Source organism: Pleurodeles waltl, chromosome 3_1 (assembly GCF_031143425.1).
Source record: "Pleurodeles waltl isolate 20211129_DDA chromosome 3_1, aPleWal1.hap1.20221129, whole genome shotgun sequence".
NCBI lineage: Eukaryota > Metazoa > Chordata > Amphibia > Caudata > Salamandridae > Pleurodeles > Pleurodeles waltl.
Window position 1 is genome coordinate 460,485,555 of NC_090440.1, and position 19,964 is coordinate 460,505,518.

The 19,964-nt window shown below is 43.7% G+C and overlaps 1 protein-coding gene across 1 annotated transcript in view; it reads right to left on the minus strand.

Annotated features, from left to right (window-relative positions):
• Positions 1–6,426: 6,426 nt before the first annotated feature.
• The window catches only part of AGBL1 (AGBL carboxypeptidase 1), a 2,739,156-nt gene continuing 2,725,618 nt past the window's right edge, over positions 6,427–19,964 (minus strand). The window contains exons 22-23 of the mRNA XM_069221447.1: positions 9,371–9,531; positions 6,427–6,559 (exon numbers count right to left, since the gene is read on the minus strand). Coding sequence (XP_069077548.1) covers positions 6,427–6,559; positions 9,371–9,531 — 294 coding nt within the window. The remainder of the gene's footprint in view (positions 6,560–9,370; positions 9,532–19,964) is intronic.

Consider the following 19,964-nt stretch of genomic DNA (forward strand, 5'->3'; position numbering starts at 1 on the left):
CGCGGTGCTGGAGGTCTCCCTACTCCGAGCTGACCACCGTAAACTGTCTGACAGAGTGCATAATGCTGAACTGTCACTAAAAACTGTTCAACCGGAGATGACAGACATGAAAAGCAAATTCAAACAAATGGAAACTGAGCTGGCGCAGCTACAACGCCGAGCTGAAGAGGCAGAGGGGCGCTCAAGACGTTACAATATCAGATTCACTGGCATCCCGGAACGATTGGAACTACCCAATGCCGAGGATTTCCTAAAAAACTGGCTGAAAGAAATAATGAAAATACAGGATGCCACAAAATTACCAATGATAGAGAGAGGCCACAGAATGCCGGGCAGACCTCCGCGGCCTGGAGCACCACCCGATCCATGATAGCCAGATTTCTTAACCACAGAGATAGAGATTCTGTTCTTCAACACTTTAGATCTTCCAGTCAAATCAGCTTGGAAAATAATAACATATCTGAATACCCGGACTACACACTGGAAGTACAACGTAGAAGAGCAACTTTTGTAAAAATCAAACAAATCCTGCGACAAAATAACGTTACTTATTCTCTTATGTTTCCAGCCTGCCTGCGTATCACCATAGACGTGAAAACGCTCATGTTCCCTACCCCAGAGGATGCATGGACATGGATCCACTCTAAAGGTTTGATCAGCCCACCAACGGAAAAGACAACAACCGAGGACTGGATAACTCCCAGCTCCAGGAGGAGAAAAAAACAAAACAAGACCACATTGCGCCCAACGAAATCGCAAATGGAATCAGAGCAAGCTCAAATATTAAGGGAGACTAGCTCCTTCACCCGACCACAATCCAAAACCCAAAGCGACAAAGATACTACAGACAGTGGATCCCCAGGTGGGGAATCCAGTGCATCCTCCTCCTTCCTTCTGGCCGGCCCTGACCTTACTCCGCGCGTTGCGGATGATCTCTAGGCCTCAAGAGTGATCACGAACTGTGCCACCAGCGCGAGACTGGCAGTGGAACACGCGACCTCCCGCCCTCCTGCGGCCTAGTGCGGGGCTTGGTGGTTTCCTTGGGATGGGACCTGGCCGCCTGCTTCCTTGACTGGGACTAACAGGGTAATCAAAGCGGACGAACTCACAACCTGGACCGCGCATGGACAAAACTATCCTGGTGACGGGTCGTTACCCGCCCGGCTATACCAAAACCACGCTCTCCGACACCCCAGTCACTCCCGAATGGAACTTAATCTCGCAGTTTGCAGTTTAGGCACCGGTTGTGCCACTACGTTTATCTCCGGGCTTTACCCAAAATATCCTTTTGCCTGTTATTTCTTTCTCTCTCACTTTTATTATCCTCTTTTGATAATGTTATTTTGTAGACCCGGGGGGGGCTAATGGGCGGGGGCGGGGGCGGGTGGCGGGGGCGGGGGCGGGTGGCGGGGGGAATTCGTGGGCGGGATGCGCATACTAGACTAGCGGCAGTCTCTGGACGCGTCACGGGATTGGCCCCACTGAACACAAAAATAGGCGCGCAACAACCTAACCCAACATGACAAATAAGGAACCAACGTATAACATAATGACGTGGAATATTAAGGGAATGGCGGGCATAAGAAAGTGCAATAGGATACACGCACACCTAAAACGTCACCATATCCATATAGCCATTCTCCAAGAAACGCACATAACCCCCGTTGACATCCCCTGGTTGGAAAGGAAGTGGGGCGGACAGGTCTACGGATCGGGAAATTCATCATTTGCAAGAGGGGTTTTGATATGGATAGCCCCGGGGGTCCTGTACACCACACAGCGCAGCGTCACTGACATAGAGGGCAGGTACATACATTTAACAGGCCGCTTAGACGGGGAACCAGTAACACTGAACGGACTTTACGTCCCGAACGTCGGACAAAGTGAATTCCTACACAAAACGATCTCACACTTCTCAAACGACCTCCCCTCTACATGCATCTGGGGCGGGGATATGAACTGCGTCCCACATATAGACACGGATAGATCACCCCCCCCCATAGCAGCCTCCCCAACAACTAAAAACACGCAGATGCTGCATCAATGGATGGCAGATCGCCGTCTCACAGACACTTGGAGGCACATACACCCCCACGATCGTGAATACTCATACTACTCCCCAGTACACCTCCTCCACACCCGCATAGACCTTATCCTCACTTCCCAAGGCATTACCCACAGGATCACAAGGTCCGATTACACCACCAGGGTAATCTCAGATCACTCCCCCCTCATCGCTCATATCAGATGGGGCAGTCCGCGCGCATGCATCCCAACTTGGCGCCTCCAGACCTGATTGCTACAAGATCCCCTATTTCGAGAAGAATTAGCCACACACATATCCTCGTACTTCACCCAAAACAAGGGGACAATGTGCTCTAGATTAAGAGAATGGGACGCACACAAGGCAGTCATTCGAGGAACATGCATCTCAGCAACAGTCGGTGCACGTCAAACACTAGTACGTGAGCTTAGTAACTTAGAAAAGGAAGTACATTCTTTTGAGAATGACTTCGCCAGGGGCGAGATTACACAAACAGAACTAGCTGGGAAGCGCTCACAATGGCACGATGCTGACAGACGACTAGGTCTGTTTGATTATAGCCACTACATAGCTCGCAACCACGCTGAAGGTGACAGATCGGGTAAATTACTGTCATGGCTCATACACAACGGAGGCTGGAAATCCCCTATAGGAGCCATCCGTTTAGAAACAGGACTAATAGTAAATGCCCAGGCCGATATCAACCTAGCCTTCAAGGAGTATTACAGCACACTATACAAAGCTCCCCTTCCCCCACCGAAACATCACTGAATGAGTTTTTTACTGACATCGAGCTGAATCATCTAACGGTCGCTCAGGTTGCAGACCTGGAAAGACTGATCGATATCAATGAGATACAGCAGGCCCTAAAACAACTGCCACATGGCAAAGCACCAGGCAGCGATGGACTGCCTATTGAATACTATAGCATGTTCCTGACTCAAACACTAACCCCATACCTAGAGATGCTGTCCGAGGCGCTAAAGTGTGGACAACTACCGGACACATGCCGTGAAGCACTGATAGCAGTGCTACCTAAACCGGGGAGAGACCCTCTAGATGTACGCTCAAACAGACCACTATCACTACCGGACACAGACTGCAAGCTACTCGGCAAACTGTTAGCCAACCGCCTGCTTCCATGTATGCCGGACCTGATACATCGTGATCAGGCTGGTTTCATACCTGGCCGGAGCACATTTAGTAATATCCGAAACTTATTGCGCCTAATGGCGAACTCACAAACGGATGACTATGCTCAAGTGGCAGTCTCACTGGACATAGAAAAAGCATTCGATACGCTGGGTTGGCCCTTTCTGATGGAAACATTGCGCCGTATGGGTTTCGGCCGAACATTCATCAGATGGATAGGGGTACTCTACACTAACCCATCTGCAAGAGTTAAAACGGGCGACACGATTTTGCAACCGTTTAAAATAGAGAGAGGAAAGAGACAGGGCTGTCCATTATCCCCGCTTTTATTCGCCCTCGCAATTGAACCCTTAGCAGCTCACCTACGTGCGGTAGCCCCTGCATGGGGCATCCGAGACGACCACACATACCGCATAGTGTCACTATATGCAGACGATGCACTTATTTTCTTACGAGATTACCAAGAATCCCTACCTGACGTGCTGAAGTTACTGCGCAGGTTTGGCACATTGGCCGGGCTTAAGGTAAACTGGTCTAAGTCGTGCATTTTCCCTATGTGTCCTGTCCCTGAAGCACACAGATTACCCTCCAACCCTGGCGAACTGAAATGGCGTTACACCACCTTCAAATACTTGGGTGTAAACATATACCACGACGCACGAGACCTCAGGGACGGAAACTTGGGGCAAGCGGTCCGATCCATCAGAGGCTCTCTGCCCTTCTGGTGCTCACTCCCACTGTCACCGATGGGCAGAGTAGCCATAGCGAAGATGGTGATCCTACCCCGATTGTTGTACTTCTTCATCGCCCTCCCACTGGCTCTCCCAGCCTCCTTCTTTAAACCTCTGAATAGCCTATTAATAAATCTCATATGGGGCAACGGAAGACGACGAGTGGCATTATCAAAAATACACCAACCACTAACAATGGGTGGACTGGGAGCACCTAGATTCGAAATGCACTACGCAGCTTCCCAGTTACAATGGATTTCATCCTGGCTAGGCCGTCCAGACGGAGCTGAATCACAGATGATCCTCTTGTCTCTAGGGAACATGGGCTTAATACAATACCTGATGAATCGTGAATCCTCCAAACACCCACGCAATATACTACTGAAAACTGCGCACTGGATATGGGGCCACCATGTGCTCATGAACAATAAAACACCACAATATTCCCCCAGGCTACCATTTTTGGCCATCTCGAAACTTGCCAACATAGCAGCTAGAGTTGGCCTGAACAGATGGCCAGAAAAGGGAATACGCACCATCGGCGACATCTATAATGAAGGACGCCTCCTAACTTTCAATACACTAACTGATAAATATGAACTGGGGCGCGGAAGCTTTATAGCATACGGAGCAGTACGCCAGACACTACGGTCTTGCTGGAACAATGAAAACTCTGAACCAAATGTCTCCCCCAGACTGCACGAATTGCTAGGTAGCATAGAAGACCCAATAAATGTATCAAGAGCATACATAATTTTAACTTCCTGCGTTGAAAATAAACAAGTACAATCAAAGAACAGATGGGATGCAGTGCTAGCAGAACCCCTTTCACAACCCGCTTGGAATCAGGCGTTGACAATGTCAAAAGAAGTATCACGCAACCCGCGTTTCCGCTACACCCAGTTTAATTATTTACATCAAACATACTTATCACCTCACCGAATAACCCGTATGTTCCCCCAAACAAAGCAAACATGCCCCAGATGCGCCACTCCCGAAGCCACCTTTTACCACATGACCTGGGAATGCCCCCCAATCCGGAAAGTATGGGGTGACATAATAGAACTGCTTGTCGACTGGACAGCTGTTGAACTGTCCCCCACCCCAGAGCTGTGTTTGCTGGGTATAGGTCCAAGCCTCAAAAAACGGAAACAAACTCTAAGATGCATAGCGCTGGCGCTGGTGATGTACAGACGCCTTATAGCCATGCACTGGAAGGCCCCAGTGGCGCCGGGCATCGAACAATGGCGATCGGAGCTGCAGCGCTGGGCCAGGGCCGAGGCCGGCACGCTGCAGCTCCTATCAACAAAAGGCGTTCTGGTCAAAGGTCTTGACAGGAACTCTTTTGTTGCAATAATAGAAAGAAAAGATGACGAACGCCCGCCCTGAACACTCCCCCAACAAACACAAAAATCTGCACCTTACAGTCCCAAATAGCTGCAACCCCCCAGGGATAGCACGCAACCACCCCTCATCAGGCTTGAAGCAAAATATCACATAGCTGAACCCAACCACAAAGCTAACCCAAGTATAAATAACAAAAAACTAAACAGGCAGGAGACCTAGTGGGACAAAACGGCATAGAAGTATAAACAAATAAATAAAAACGATAAAGAACAAATATATATAAATGCGGACAGGAGCAGGGGGCGACTGCACGAAGCTGGTATAACCTAACAGATGGTTACCAACCAGTAATAACACCAGCACACAAATGGGCTCACAACCAATCGCCCACGCGTTTCTTCCCCTCCTCCTCTGCCCCCGCTTCCCCCGCCCAGCGGGCCCCCGCCGGCCCTCATCCCCCCTCACAGAAACCCCTTTTTTTTTTTTTTTTTTTTTCTTCATTGTTCCTCCCTTTTTTTAGTTGTTTTTTAGTGCAACAGGATGCTTTAGTATGATGTTTGGCCCGGACCATCCCCCCTGCCCCGGCTCGTGGTAACACGGACCCCCTGGCAGTGGCGCGGGAGCGGGCGGAGTGCAGCTTAGCTCAGGCACGGTACAATAGCCGTCTTGGGCGACGTGATGAACGCACCTGTTGCAAATGTTATCCTCATTGACAGTTTTCATTTGAGTAACTTTGTTGTGTGATAATAAATAATAAAAACACATTAAAAAAAAAAAAATGTAACAGGTCAAGAAAATCAAGGTTCACACTGTGTACGTAGGGGTTGGTGCAATATTTAATGGATTCGTGAAAGTGGGGGTCTCCAACTTCGACCTTCAGCTCTATCTACACCGCTGTCTAACAAACTGTGTAAAACATCATAGCTTAGTCTCATGAATCTAGTAGTATTCGAGATCTCTATCGTTTATGGGTTTTTTTTTCTTGGGATTGCTGCTAATCTGAACATGTGACTAGAGGGCCGTATCCTGTAGACGAACTTTGGCTGATGACAATGTTAGTGATTAAGTGCCACTTATGACAGTGGAGCTTAGTTGGCCATGCCATGCAGACATCCATTACATGACAGAAGTGACCAAGCTGCAGTCGTGTCACTATGAAGAGTAGAAGAGGTGTGTAGGGTGCTTTCCATACAGCACAAAACATCTCTCCTCATTGAACTGCAAGTAATAATCTCCGTATATAGAATACCAGTTTTCCCTTGCTTTCCGCAATTTCAGATAGTAACTACAAAAATAAAGCGTTCAGTTCAAAAGTTACATTTCTTTTTGCTACACTTTTCACTTAAGAAGCCTGCCCTGAGAATTATAGTGTGAGTGATGACAGCTTGCAAGGATTTTCTCGAGCTGTGTAAAGACCAATGAGACATGACGTTGAACTTGGCCTTTATATGTGTTCATTCATAGGTAATGAATTTGGTTGTAGCATTAGTGAGGTTTTTTTAGAATCTCGGTATTTGGTACGATTTGTAAAGTGCTGCATCTGTCCTTCGTTGTCATGGTGCGAGAATACTATAGAACACGTATGTGGCATGCACCCTACTGGTAGAAAAGATAGGTCTTTAATGCTTTTTTTAAACCTAAGTAGAATAATTCCACAGACCACGAGAACGGAATGGAATTTCATTGCTGCCCATGGAGAGTGAGAAAGATCGACAATCCACTCTGCATTTTTTCAATTTGGAAACTTTCACTTTCAAAAACAGCTGCAGCCTGGATTTTCAACACGTAAGCAGTCTCAGGCAGACAGGTAGAGAGGTGAAGGCATTGGCCATTGTGACATGGGGGAGAATGCAGACAGGTGTAGAACATGATTTCGAATATGTAGGTAATACACCATGGTTTTGAATCAGAACCAATTTGAACACCAAAGGCAAAGAGGAAACAATCTTCACTCCATGATTTTTCACTTTATCAACCAGTCAGTTTGGGACCCAGGGCACTAAGTTAGTGTTTGGCAGGATCACACTGAGGCTGAATTTCACTATAGTAACAATACAGGCTTGCTTGGTTCCATTACACTTTTGCCGGTTCTGCACATCCACACATCTGCAGCAAAAATGTAGTTTTCAATGTTGTTAAAAGTGGACTCCAAATTATTTCCTAACTTTTGCACCATTTCAGTATTGTGTGCTACAAACATATTGCTTTACAGTGTTGTGTAATTGTAGCTTTCTATTGTTTATTATTAATGTATACTGTTCCAAACGTTATTGAATATTGCATTTTGATGCTACTTGGCAGCTATCTTGGAGCACTAGAATTAGAATAAATAATTAAATATGAGAGTCCCGCACTGATGGGCATGTTGGCACACACTGTGTTTAGGCACAATGTGGCATCCACCTTCAAATGGGATAACTATAATAAATAAATGAAAAAGAAAGTATGCCAAGATGGCCTCTCGGTTGTATTAGATTTGCCAATTTTTATCCCGCAGATTTTACAATCTTTAGCAAAGCCAATAGCAGAAGCAGCCTGTCTAGGGCTACAGTATTGGGTAGCGGCAGCAGACGGCCATGTTTGTTGTGTTCAAGTTTCAACTAGGAACCTTAAGACAGGGTAAAACTGGAGGAGTGAAGTGATAGAGAGGACATACAGCAAGGAGTGGAAAGAAACGAGAGCACGGAGTAGGGGAGTGAAAAATGGGAGAGAGTATGTGGGCATAAAGCAAGCCACAGTGAGCGTGAAGGTGACAGGTACTAGAGAAGGGACCTGTTCCTCCCAAAAGTATAAACAGTAAAATGCCACAAAAGTACTATTAAGGATAAACAGTTCCCTGGCATCAGCAATGGGAATGTAATACTCATTCATTCAAAAACCGTGGTAAACCAGAAATAGACAAACTCAAGAACAGGGAGGCATGCTATCCAATGAGAACCAATGGACTGTTACTGGCAAGAAAGACCGTTATAGATAAGAAAGCTAATGAATCATGGGTGCCAAACCCAGATCCCATCCTAAGAATATGGCAAAGAAGGGATTTCCAAACTTTTCAGTATTAATAGCCACTTGTGATCAAATAAAAGGGACTTGAGCTGCTAATATTATTAGTGTTGTAATAGTGACCACATCAGACAATATTACATTAGTGGACGTCTTTTACAAGAATACCAGTAGTGATCACCTCACTGCATCGGGTATGTTTGCCAGCATTAATTATAAAAAATGCTCTGTCAATGTGGAACATCTCTAAATGGGTAACATATAAAGGTCTTAGCTGCAATGTAATGGCACCAAATTAATCATTTAAGCAATACGTCTTCACAATGACACATGATTTATCACTAAAATATCAATTTTAAATATATTCCGAAACTTTTACCATTTGTCTCCACACATCAGCCTATGAATTCTCAAAAAACACATATATGTCTCCCAAATGCACCCGTTTCAATTTTGGTATGCATATATTAATTAAGCCCTGCAAACCCTTCTAATTTAGTAGGCTGTGCTGCACAAATGGAGCTACTTAGAGGCAGCTGTAGAGGCAGCAGAAGCTTACTAGCTACTTATAACGTACACAGTGTTGTTGTAATGAGACCTTTGCCAAGGAAGGCAGCCATTGTTAAAACACGAGATGTGACACATTTAATCCAAGGAGAACGCCACGGTAGAAGAGTCCTAGTTCATATTAGCAAGGACGCAATAATGAGAGTCTGTGTGTACAAAGCCCAAAAATTCTGACTTCAGCTTAAACCAAGATCTGAAATATGATTTTGGATTGTAGGGGGTGAAGTAGGTGGTACTCGAGTGTGGTCAATGATGTCAAAGGTAGCAAAGAAAGCCAATACAATAAGGACACCAAATCTATTTTCTCCAAATTGCTGAGCAGATTGTCAGTGGCACCTACCCACCACGATTTGAATAGCCAGATCTAGAAAGAAGCCATTCTGATTTGTGTGTGTTAAGGTATTGGGAACAACAAATGAGAACAAGCATATATAAATACACGCACTCTAAAGCAAAAGAAAACTTCAAGATAAAAATAAACATTTGCCATTGACCAAGGGCTGAGTTAGCATTAAATTGAACTTACCTGGTTGACCGTAGGGCTGCTGTTTCTTCCTCTAGATCCAAAAGAGCATCTACCTGTGCTGCAAATTTCGGGTTGAAGTTCAAGGACTTATGCAGCACAAGAAGGGCCTGACAAAATTTTACACCCATTTCTTCGAGTTCCTTGGTGCCAATCTGCAAGCCCTGCAATTGGAAGCATGTTACAAATTACTTCTACACATTTTTTCTTTGTCCATTATTGAAAATGGCAATGGGAAACAACTTTTTTCTGCAGCATCATGTCTAGTTAGACTCCGAAACAAAGCAATAAAGGAGATGGTAAAATATACAAGAAATATATGTATACAAGATAGCAGTGAGCTTTCCAGTAGAATGTCTGAGCAAATAAAGGCCCTATTTAGATTTGCCTTTAGCCAAGAACTTTTGATTTTACTAAAATAATATGTTTAATGTACTTAGGTAAAGGGGTTTTCAGCCATCTCTCTTTATCCATTGGACTGTTGTTGTCAATCACATTTTGCTTCCACCCACTACAGCATGTAGCATACAGCATGGGGCAACCTAGTTTAGCCACTAGTTAAGTTCGCTTTGAGTGACTGCATTTTGCTCTTTAACAAGATAGACATCTGCACACAAGGTAGTTTCCTCAGTGCCAGTGTTTTTGTTTTTACTTTATCATTTCTTTAGTAATGCCTAATGTGCTAGCAGGAAATCTTTGAAGTAAGTACAGGGCACATTTCAGCTTTATCAGTTGGTGCCAGTGCAGTTGTAAATTCATTCTGCAATAGCATTTCTTTACCTGACTGCTGCTACTTCACAGCCTACCAGATTGTGTTCCTGGACTCGGTTTCACAAATGGTTCCCAGGAAGAAAAGCAAACTGTATTGTGTTTAATTTGCAGAACACTTGTAATACTTTTATTTAGACATGGATGGGGTGTAATTTGGATTTTAGTATCCAATATTTTATTATGTGAACTTCTTTCCCTTCTTTCTTTCCATCCTCTTTTTTGTTGCTTGCTTTCTTTCTTCTTTCCTTCTTTCCTGTTTGCCTTCCTTTCCTCCTTTCTTTGTTGCCTTTTTCTTTCTTTCTTGATTTCTTTTCTTTCTTTTGATCCTTCATTTTTTCTTTCTTCTTTGCCTTATTTCTCTGTCTTCCCACTTTGCTTCCTTCTTTCCTTGTTACCTTCTTTCTTTCATTCCATCTTTATTTTTGCCTGCTTACCTTTTCCTTTATATAGTTCCTTTTTGTCTTTCCTTCTTTATTTCCTTCCTTCTTTATTGCCTTCTTTAATTCCTTCTTTCTTGCAGTCTTGCTTTATTTATTTCTTTGTTCTTGTGCCTTTACTCATTTCTTCTATCTTTTTTGCCTTTTCATTTTTTCTTTCCTCCTTTTCTTGTTTGCTTTCATTAGGCCTTTCTTATTTTGCCTTCATTCGTTTTTCTTTCCTTCTGTTTTGCATTGTTTCTTTTCTTATTTCTTTTTGCCTTCTTTCTTTTTTCTTTTTCTTTCCAGCATTCTTTCCTTCTTTCTTTCCTTTTTTCATAATTTTCTTTACTTTTTTCATTGACTCTGAGGTACAACTTGTTGCCCTTCGCAAGGAGCACATCCACACACAAAGTAGCTCTGTTCAGTGCCTGAGAGTTCTATGGTAATGTGTACGTTTTAGAGACCAAAAAACATTTTTGCTTTTAGCCAATTTGTTTATTTTTTTTTTAGTTTTGATTAGGATCCAGTACCTTCCCGAACAATAAAGTTTTGCAAAATCATGAAAAAAACAAAAATAAAATTGCCAAAAGGCTGGTTAACAATGTCATACCTATTGGTTTTGCCAGAACTTGTTTTAATGTGTGTTGAGGTACTCTCTGTTTCGTACTTGTGAGTGGAACTGAGCAATGCGCTCCATTCATAGGTTTCCCTGATCTACCCTTTCTGGGCTGAACCATGGAAATACTCCATGACATGCAGATTGCCCCCTGAATTTGTTGTAATGTAACGAGGCCTAATGGCACATGCAGGTGTTAAGAAGCTCATATTCAAATTAACTGTTTGCTGGTCTAAATGTGGAAGTTGTATCTAGGCAAGGAAGACATAAGCTAATGCAGGCTCTCCAGATGCCCCAAGCGCAAAGGATCAAATGGCTCTACAGGGCTGTCTCTTTTTCCATCAGGAACTCAGGCGGGAATTAACCAGGCCAAGCAACCTATTTCCCAGCATCCTCAGCTCAGGGTAATTCCTTTATGTAATTATTTTCATTTAGAGCAACCACTAGGAAGGAAGAAATACTGCCCAGCTAGTAATTCCTATTTGCTTAGTGGAACCTGCAGTGGCTCATAGAATGTATTGCACTCCAAATGTTACTGGTTTGTTATACCCTGAACTGTGAAATAGGAAATTGACAAAGAAAGTGGAAATGTCTGAGTTAAATAAACTAAGCATATTGGAAAAAGACAATGTTTTCTTGCTACATAGAGTTTATGACATGACCGATGTAGTACAGAGCTGTTTACAAACATTTTTGGAATCGCAATTCAAAGTGTCATGAATGTCTAGAAACTATACACAAAATGTTTGAATTCCGTATTATTCAGCACCCTTGCAGAATTCTGTAGAAATCCATAGAAAAACAAAGCAATGTTCGCTGAATGTTTAATTTAGCATTGAAAATGAGGTGATGTTTCCGGATATTAAATATTTCTCTAAAAAAAAGGCCAAATATAAGTATGAAAATATACAGCAAGATGAAAGAACAAACTGCTGGGTAAAATATTATAAAATACATTTCAGGGCCGTATTAATAAGTGGGTGCTTACAAAACATAGAATGCCACATTCTTTCACGTCCTGATTTTTGTGCTCCAAGTAAAAACTAGGCTTGGGCAAAAATGTTTATACGCTATGTAATCTCTAGAATTTTTAGAATTTTGCGTTATGCTTGCTATACAAAACTTCAAAAATATGCCCATAACCTACGCCACAATATTTTAAGTCCTTTCGGAAAAAAATCCTATTGAGGCTGCGGGAAGGACCTGAGTGAATACTGTCTTATTTGCTCTTTTAGTTTTTTTTCGTAAAAAGCGTCATCTTCTCCAAAATCGGTAGGGTGATGCATCGCCTGCAAAATACAGCGCTAAATGCCAGATTTACATTTTTCCCAATCATTTTTTAGCTATTACAGAAAATTACTCGAATTTGGCACAGAAAGTGTCCTTTTTTTATGGATGAGACCGGACTTTCGGGGTAATATTGCCAGTGAGAACTATTGGCACATAAGATCCGCAGCAACCACGGCTGCATTTTCTATTTTTGCATTGACACATACCTCCACCCTATCATTTATAGGGTGGGTTTGAGGGCACAGTTGGGGTTTATGCACTGAGGAATGTCACCTACCCATGGCAGGGCTCCTTGGTACTGTAAATTTCAAATGCCAAGCTGGGGTGAGAGGGTGCTTCAAAACCACGCGGGCAATGGGTGGGTGGGTGGATTTTTATGGGCGAGCACAAAGTGCTCCATCCATTCTGTAATCTGTTTTTGGGCTTGAAACCACGCCCATGCCACGTCAGTCACTTACATTGGTTCGTGGGTTTGCCTTTTAAAATCTACTTGCTTTCATTTGTGAAGGCATGCATAGGTCACGCCTATTCCGGTGTTTAGCCCACCTACACAGCAACGGAACATACGAGGCTCGATGTTTTCAGCCTGGAGTCCAGAGACTACTTTATCTGTTTATTTTCCACGCAGCGCGATCGCGCTGCATTTTACATAGCGCGATAGCGCTGTGTTTTTTTTTGCTTGACAACGCTTATAGCTCTAACTCGAACAAATGCGAGACCCGCTGCATTGAAAATGCTTGTTATTCCACTGTCCGCATGTGCCAGGACCTCCTGAGGGAAGAGGCACGCCATGCAAGTGTGAGGCTTCGCTGTGCTCCACTTGTACACAGTAAAATATGGCCCCAAATGCCCAGAATGGGATCAGCAGTAATTCTTCTGGCTTGCTTCAACATGAAAGGCAGTCCTTCTGAGACATTTTGCATTTTTCAGTATTTAAAAAATTAAGGAAATGTAGTTAATCAATTTTTACACCTGCTGTGCCTTTAAGAACGATGTAATTTCGAAATTGTGCAAAATAGTTTAAAACATACTATATACTTTTGTCTTCTAGAGCACAATCGTCAAACCAATTCTGTTCTGACGCTGATTATTCTCATTGTCTATGGGGACCGCAGCTGTCCCTAGACTGAGAAATAATAGCATGGTCCTGCCTGCACATCTCCGTAAGCCCAGTGAGGCGTACGTGCCAACCCAGGATGAAGATAATATCTCAAAGGTCAGTGTATCAAGCACAAAAACAACAGAGAATAAGTTCTGTTGATTACGCCTTGTTTTCCAGGATATTCCCATTGGGGTTAATGTACATGTGCAGGTGACATACAGCACCCCTTTCGGAAACAGGAGCAAAGAGAAAAAAAAAGAAAGCTGTGATGCTATTGTTTGGAGCAGATATTTTCTTATAAGCATTTGAAAAGGGTATAACGTCTACATTCTTCTTTGAATGCACTTGGGCTAATTTTAAATAATTTATTTTCTACTACCATCCTGCACAAGCAACTGCGCCTCTATAACCACAACCTTGCCATTGCCATGTTTTGTTCCTGTACACAAATTGAGCTCTATTTGTCTTTTAAATAAAGACCTGGTAACAGCGCCAAGATGATAACATGATAACATGATAGGATGCGTACTCTCAATTATCTACAATGTCATTCTCCAAAAGCCATTATAGCCCTGCTGAAAACTTGTAGGAACCCCAAGTGGAAGTAAAATGCCAGATACCGCTGCCACTGACTTGCCTTAGGGCCTGGTAGAGATAAGCTCTAGAAGAAGACTGCTGTGGAGGCCTGGTTGGCAGAGCAAGCAGCACCCGACGGAGACTTTACTCTGTATAATACCAACCCTGTGGCAGACTGCAGGGGCAGTGCTAGACTCCTGGTGTTAAAAAAATGTGGTGCAGGTCGAGAGGCTGGAAGAAGGGCACTGGGCAGTGAAGTGCTGTAGATGACCCTAATGAAGGACTGAGGACTAGAACGACTGGCTGCAGGATCAGCAGACGAATTAGGGTCTGTGGCACTATTGACTAACTACCCCACTACTGATTAGCAACCTTGAAGGAAAGGTTATGCCACAGCCTGGATGTGCCACGGTCTGAGCCTGACACTCCCACTGGAGAAAGAGGGCCATGTAAAGGGACTGATTTGTATTACAAGTATGGGATAGCAACATGTGTAATGCATAGACAACACTGCCTTCAGTAATAACAAAGGACTAGGTCTGGTCTGGGAACAAGGTGGGAGCGTGGATGGTCCTAACTGACCCTCATGTTGGTAGCTGAACAGCAAACCTGAAAGGCGGAGAAGTGGAATTAACACAGCACTGAATGGACTTACCCCGAGGCAACCAACAGGGAAAACCTTAAACCACAGCTGACACAATAACAAGAAAGCTCCATGAAGGCTCTTAAACATGTCAGTCACCACAGTGACTTAGACATGGCTAAGCAACTGGGCACAACACAGAACACAGTCTGATCTCAGGGCCTGTGTTATCTTAATCCCTACAGAGACTACAGAAAGAACACTCAAGGAGGAAGAGAAAGTACAGTAATAGGCACCGGTTGGCAAAGCCTACTGCTGGAGATCATCATCAATTCCGTACAAGCAAATGGGGAGGACCCACAAGAAACACAAAGCTGAACAATACACCCATCACCCACCAATATAAGGAATTCCTGTTTAAATACATCAAAGAAACCATTGCAGGACTTATAGCTGACCTTGAGTGGGAGGTCTACAACATGAAATGGACATTAATGATGCATGTGAGAGTATTTGTACTAGAGGAAAGCAGAGAAAACAGAGAGAAAGACCAAGAATTCATAAAGCAAGAGCTGCTACCTGTGTAAAATATAGCCAAATAGACAAAATGGAAGACTTTAGCGATCGCTCAAGATGAAATAGCATTAGCGCGGAGGGGGTGCCACATTGCAAAGAGAGGAAGATCTTGAAGGACAAATTTGTAGTCTGTTGAGAAGCTTATTGGGACCCAAGGAAAAGTATGCTGTTAGCATAAAGAAACAGAGAACCGTAGGCCATCAGCATACAAACAAGTCTGAACGAGACATCATCATGGGGGTAAACAAGTTCCAAATAGAAAAACAAGGTTCATGGAAGTAGCAAGGAAGAAGGGAAGCATTATATATGAACGGATCAATGTTCATATCCACCATCATCTCTTGATGTGATTCTAAAGGAAAGAGAAACATTCAGACAGGACTTTCAGAGAGAAAAGACATGCCATACAACTGGGGGCATCCTTTCAGGCTCATAAAGTGAGTGGGGAAAACATGACAGGTGTGCTCATTCTCAGAGCAAAGGACCTTCTGCAAATTTACTGCTGAAGAGATGAACGAGACACCTAAAGAAAGTTCAAGAAAACCCACCAAGATCACAAAGAGAACAGGGGAGAAAAAGTATGAAACTGGCTAAAGAAGTTCACCAATTGTCAGAACACACAGCTAGGAAACAAAAGGAACCTGTTGCTAAATTCATAAAGAGCAAAAACCAACAGGAGATGATACAGTAGAGTGGCAGAGCTATGTCACAAGCAAAGGAAGGGGCTGGGGAGTAATCGAGATAGGTAGCAGCCATGCTGTCACCAAAATATTCAAAAGAGGGATGTGGAGTGTGTGGAAGTGAAAACAGGTAGGAAACAGAAGTTAGTAATAGCCCAAGCCCTTGTACAGGAACATTGTAATAACCCAAAGAGCATGGTCCCCTTTTTTGCTTTGAATATTTGTGTGCTTGTCATGGATACACTAATTGAGGGGAAGGGCTGCAGCACCTGGAGCAGAGGAGCAGGTCTGCGGTCTGGTAGGTTCCCCTACTTGTTCTTCACATGCAGACCAGCAAGAAAGGAGGGAAGGTCACACTTGTATTTCTAAACTACAGCGAGGTAGTACCTGACTCGCAGGGAAGATGACTGATGCTAGAACAGAAAGAGGGAGCACGCTTGCTGCATCTAGCTTATCTCTATGACCCAAAGAATAGGCAAAACAACATTCTCAGGCAAGCAATCACAACAACACTCAAAGAACGAACAACCAAGAGAATTATAAGAGAGAATCTAAATGCAATGATTAATGGAATCAGGGCAAGTCTCTGTTATGGTCAGTAGTTCCGCAACCATAACAGCTGACCCACCAATGGCTAACACAAAGGGGCAAGACTGACATCCTAGAACAATTAGCTTTACATGATGCCCTCACACATACATATCACGTACACAACCCAGGACCTTTTCTTGGTCTCCCCCTAACTCCAGCATTAGGTTAATCACATGGCAAAAAGATGCCTATCCATGTCAGATTATGCATCAGTATCACCAGAGATCGAAATCTTGGGGGCAAGATACAAATATGCAATGGCGCTTAGGCACAATATGGTACATGAACCAAAGCGCAGAATCTTCCTCACTGAAACAATGCAATTTCACATTATTGAAGCTGGCAAATGGAAAGTTAAACAAAGAGACATTATTAGATGTGCTGAAGGGAGTTTCGCAAGCACACCTAATTGCTACAGTGACAGTATTTAATACATTCTGAAAGGCCAATATAGAGCAACTCAAGTCGAATTGTCAGAATTGGAGGTGTAAACGTCTACTGCACAGGTTAGCATGCTGGATAATGATAGGGAAGTGTAGGCTTTACTAACAAGTAAACAAAACTTCTACGGTGGATGAAAAAGAGCATAAACCTGCTAGTCTGTAAATTGTTCCCGAGAAACACTCAAAACACTATAAGTCAGATCAAGATAGATCCGGATGAGACATAGTACTCACATAAGGACATGGCAGATGCCTAATCTATGGCAACTTGTACAAAGTAAAATGTCTGCCAGTCAAGGCAACAGAGCAGTACCTGGATGATAGGGAAGCACTCAGATTTTGGATCAGCCTATCAGACAGGAAGAGATGATAGCATGTATATTGAAGTTACAAAAAGTGAAATCCCTAGGACCTAATACCTTCACACCAAATTTCAACACCTACTGCACTCGTCCAACTCATGACAAGGTTATTCACCTCTACTGGTGAGAGGGACCTTGGCAACTACACTATATTAGAAACAAGTGACAGGGATAAAAAAAACAGATAGGGATCCCATCCTATGCAGCTCATATCCCATTTTGTCTGCTAAACAGCCATACTAAGTTCTTCACAAGGGAATTGGCAGCTAGACCAGGCCCTCTTTTGCCAAGTCAGATAGATCTGGACCGATATGGAGTTTATCTGGATCAGAACTGAGGCATCCACATCATTAATATCATCCTCAGAACACAGATGGATGCCTTCTTTCTCCCCCTCAATGAGGTGAAGGTGTTTGACAATATCAATTAGAAATATTTAGATTGCACATTAGACAAGCTCAGGCTGGGATCTACATGCAAGGTCTGGATATTGATAAGATACAAGGCACAGAATTCATGAGTGGAAAAAATGATATTGCCTCAAAAGCATTCAAGATCAGACACAGAGCTGTCCACTGTCTTTCCTCCTCTTCACTCTCAAAACAGAATTGATAGCAGACAGATTCAGATGCAGCAGGCGGTGGGCATAGTATGAGTGACATACAAACTTCCAGTTTATGCAGATGGCCTTTTCAGGGTCTTGACAGACCTACAAATTTGAGCCCTGCCTTTGAGCAGATACTGGATGCCTACAGACAGGCTCCTGGCTTTAAAGTAAGCATATCAAAATATCAAGCACTGAACTGGTCAATCTTCCAGTTATAAATAGACGTATTGGTATCCTAGTTCACTATTAAATAGGCTAAACATAATCTAGAATATCAGGGTAGCAAGGTGAGTCACTTTTTGCACAATTGCATTGAGGCTAAGTACACTCCACTATTGTAATGCTTCTGGGGGGACCTCCAGACATGGCACACCAGGGGCCAGAGTGGTCGGTTCTCATAAAAAATGGCAAAAAAGTAAAATCAACTTTTTCTGTAAATTCTCGAGCTCATTCACACCATGTTACAGTTTGTGCCAACAATCATTCTTTTGAAACTGCAAAGGGCCATTTGTGATTTCATTTGGCAGGTAAATTTCCTAGAGTAAAGCAAAACACAAACGCTGTGGGATAGCGTAACTGGATGGATGTAATGCGGAACCAATCAAACATTCACCCCCAGTCACAGATCTGGGTTTAATCCATCCATTATTTTGCTCACCATGCCACCCCAGTTTGAACCCAGCCATATGTAAATCAGTCTTGACACTGTTCCTCATGGGAACAGTCCAGCCCGAACTGCCAGGCGAGGTTCTCCCTGGACCGGAAACAAGCATCCTAGGACCGGTTTCGGGGTTTCACCCCTCATCAGCCAGGCTAGCTTGAATCCAGTGGCACAGTGAGCCCGGGACCCACGTCTGGGCATACCCGGTGCACTTAGGGCGGCAAAAGCAAAGCAAAACACAAACGCTGTGGGATAGCGTAACTGGATGGATGGAATGCGGAACCAATCAAACATTCACCCCCAGTCACAGATCTGGGTTTAATCCATCCATTATTTTGCTCACCATGCCACCCCAATTTGAACCCAGCCATATGCAAATCAGTCTTGACCCTGTTCCTCATGGGAACAGTCCAGCCAGAACTGCCAGGCCAGGTTCTCCCTGGACCAGAAACAAGCATCCTAGGACCGGTTTCGGGGTTTCACCCCTCATCAGCCAGGCTAGCTTGAATCCAGAGTAGCCTGACGCAGAATGTACAGACCAATGTGGGGGGGGGGGTGACTGGGTATTCTGATCATTTACAAAATATGACCACGTATCATAGTTACGGTTTATGAAAGAGTATGGTGCAGTGAAACTGACAGATAGTGGCATTTTCTGCTGACAGACAATTGCATTTTTTGGCTCAGTTAAAGTTGGGAACACATATATGTAAGGTACCGTGGCTGGAGAGTTAATAAAGGGTTTTGGGACTGTACTCATCCCCAGTCACCAGATACACACTGGCAGTGTGGGATGAAGAACAATAGGAAAGGCTTACCAATCTTTCCCTCACACTTTCCAATGATCCTCAACAAACTGCTGTTCACAGTGCTCAGTTCTCCCACTGGTGTTACAAGCTTGGCTGGCATAGAGATGCCCTGGAATAGGGGGAACAGGCATTGAAGATTTTGAGAAAATGAAAATGGATTCAGGATCCTAGAGAGGAAGTCCTTTCACTATTGGCAAATCAGACATTGTATGATGTATCTATAGATATCTAAAATACCAGCATAGTGCAAGAAATTAGCAGACTCCAGGGCAAGTAAGTTGAGAAAAAAGGCATAGGCCTCAAGCCCACAGATGACGAATGGATGCAAATTCAAATTAGAGCACATAACAGATCCCAGGCCACACCATTAAAAGAAACACCAGTTAAGATTATCAGCTATTGTACCACACACCGGTCAAATTGAGTGAGTGGGGCACAAATAAATGCTGGAAAGAATGCAGTAGCAATGGAACTTTGACTCACTTTTCATGGCATTACTTAGGGGGTTATT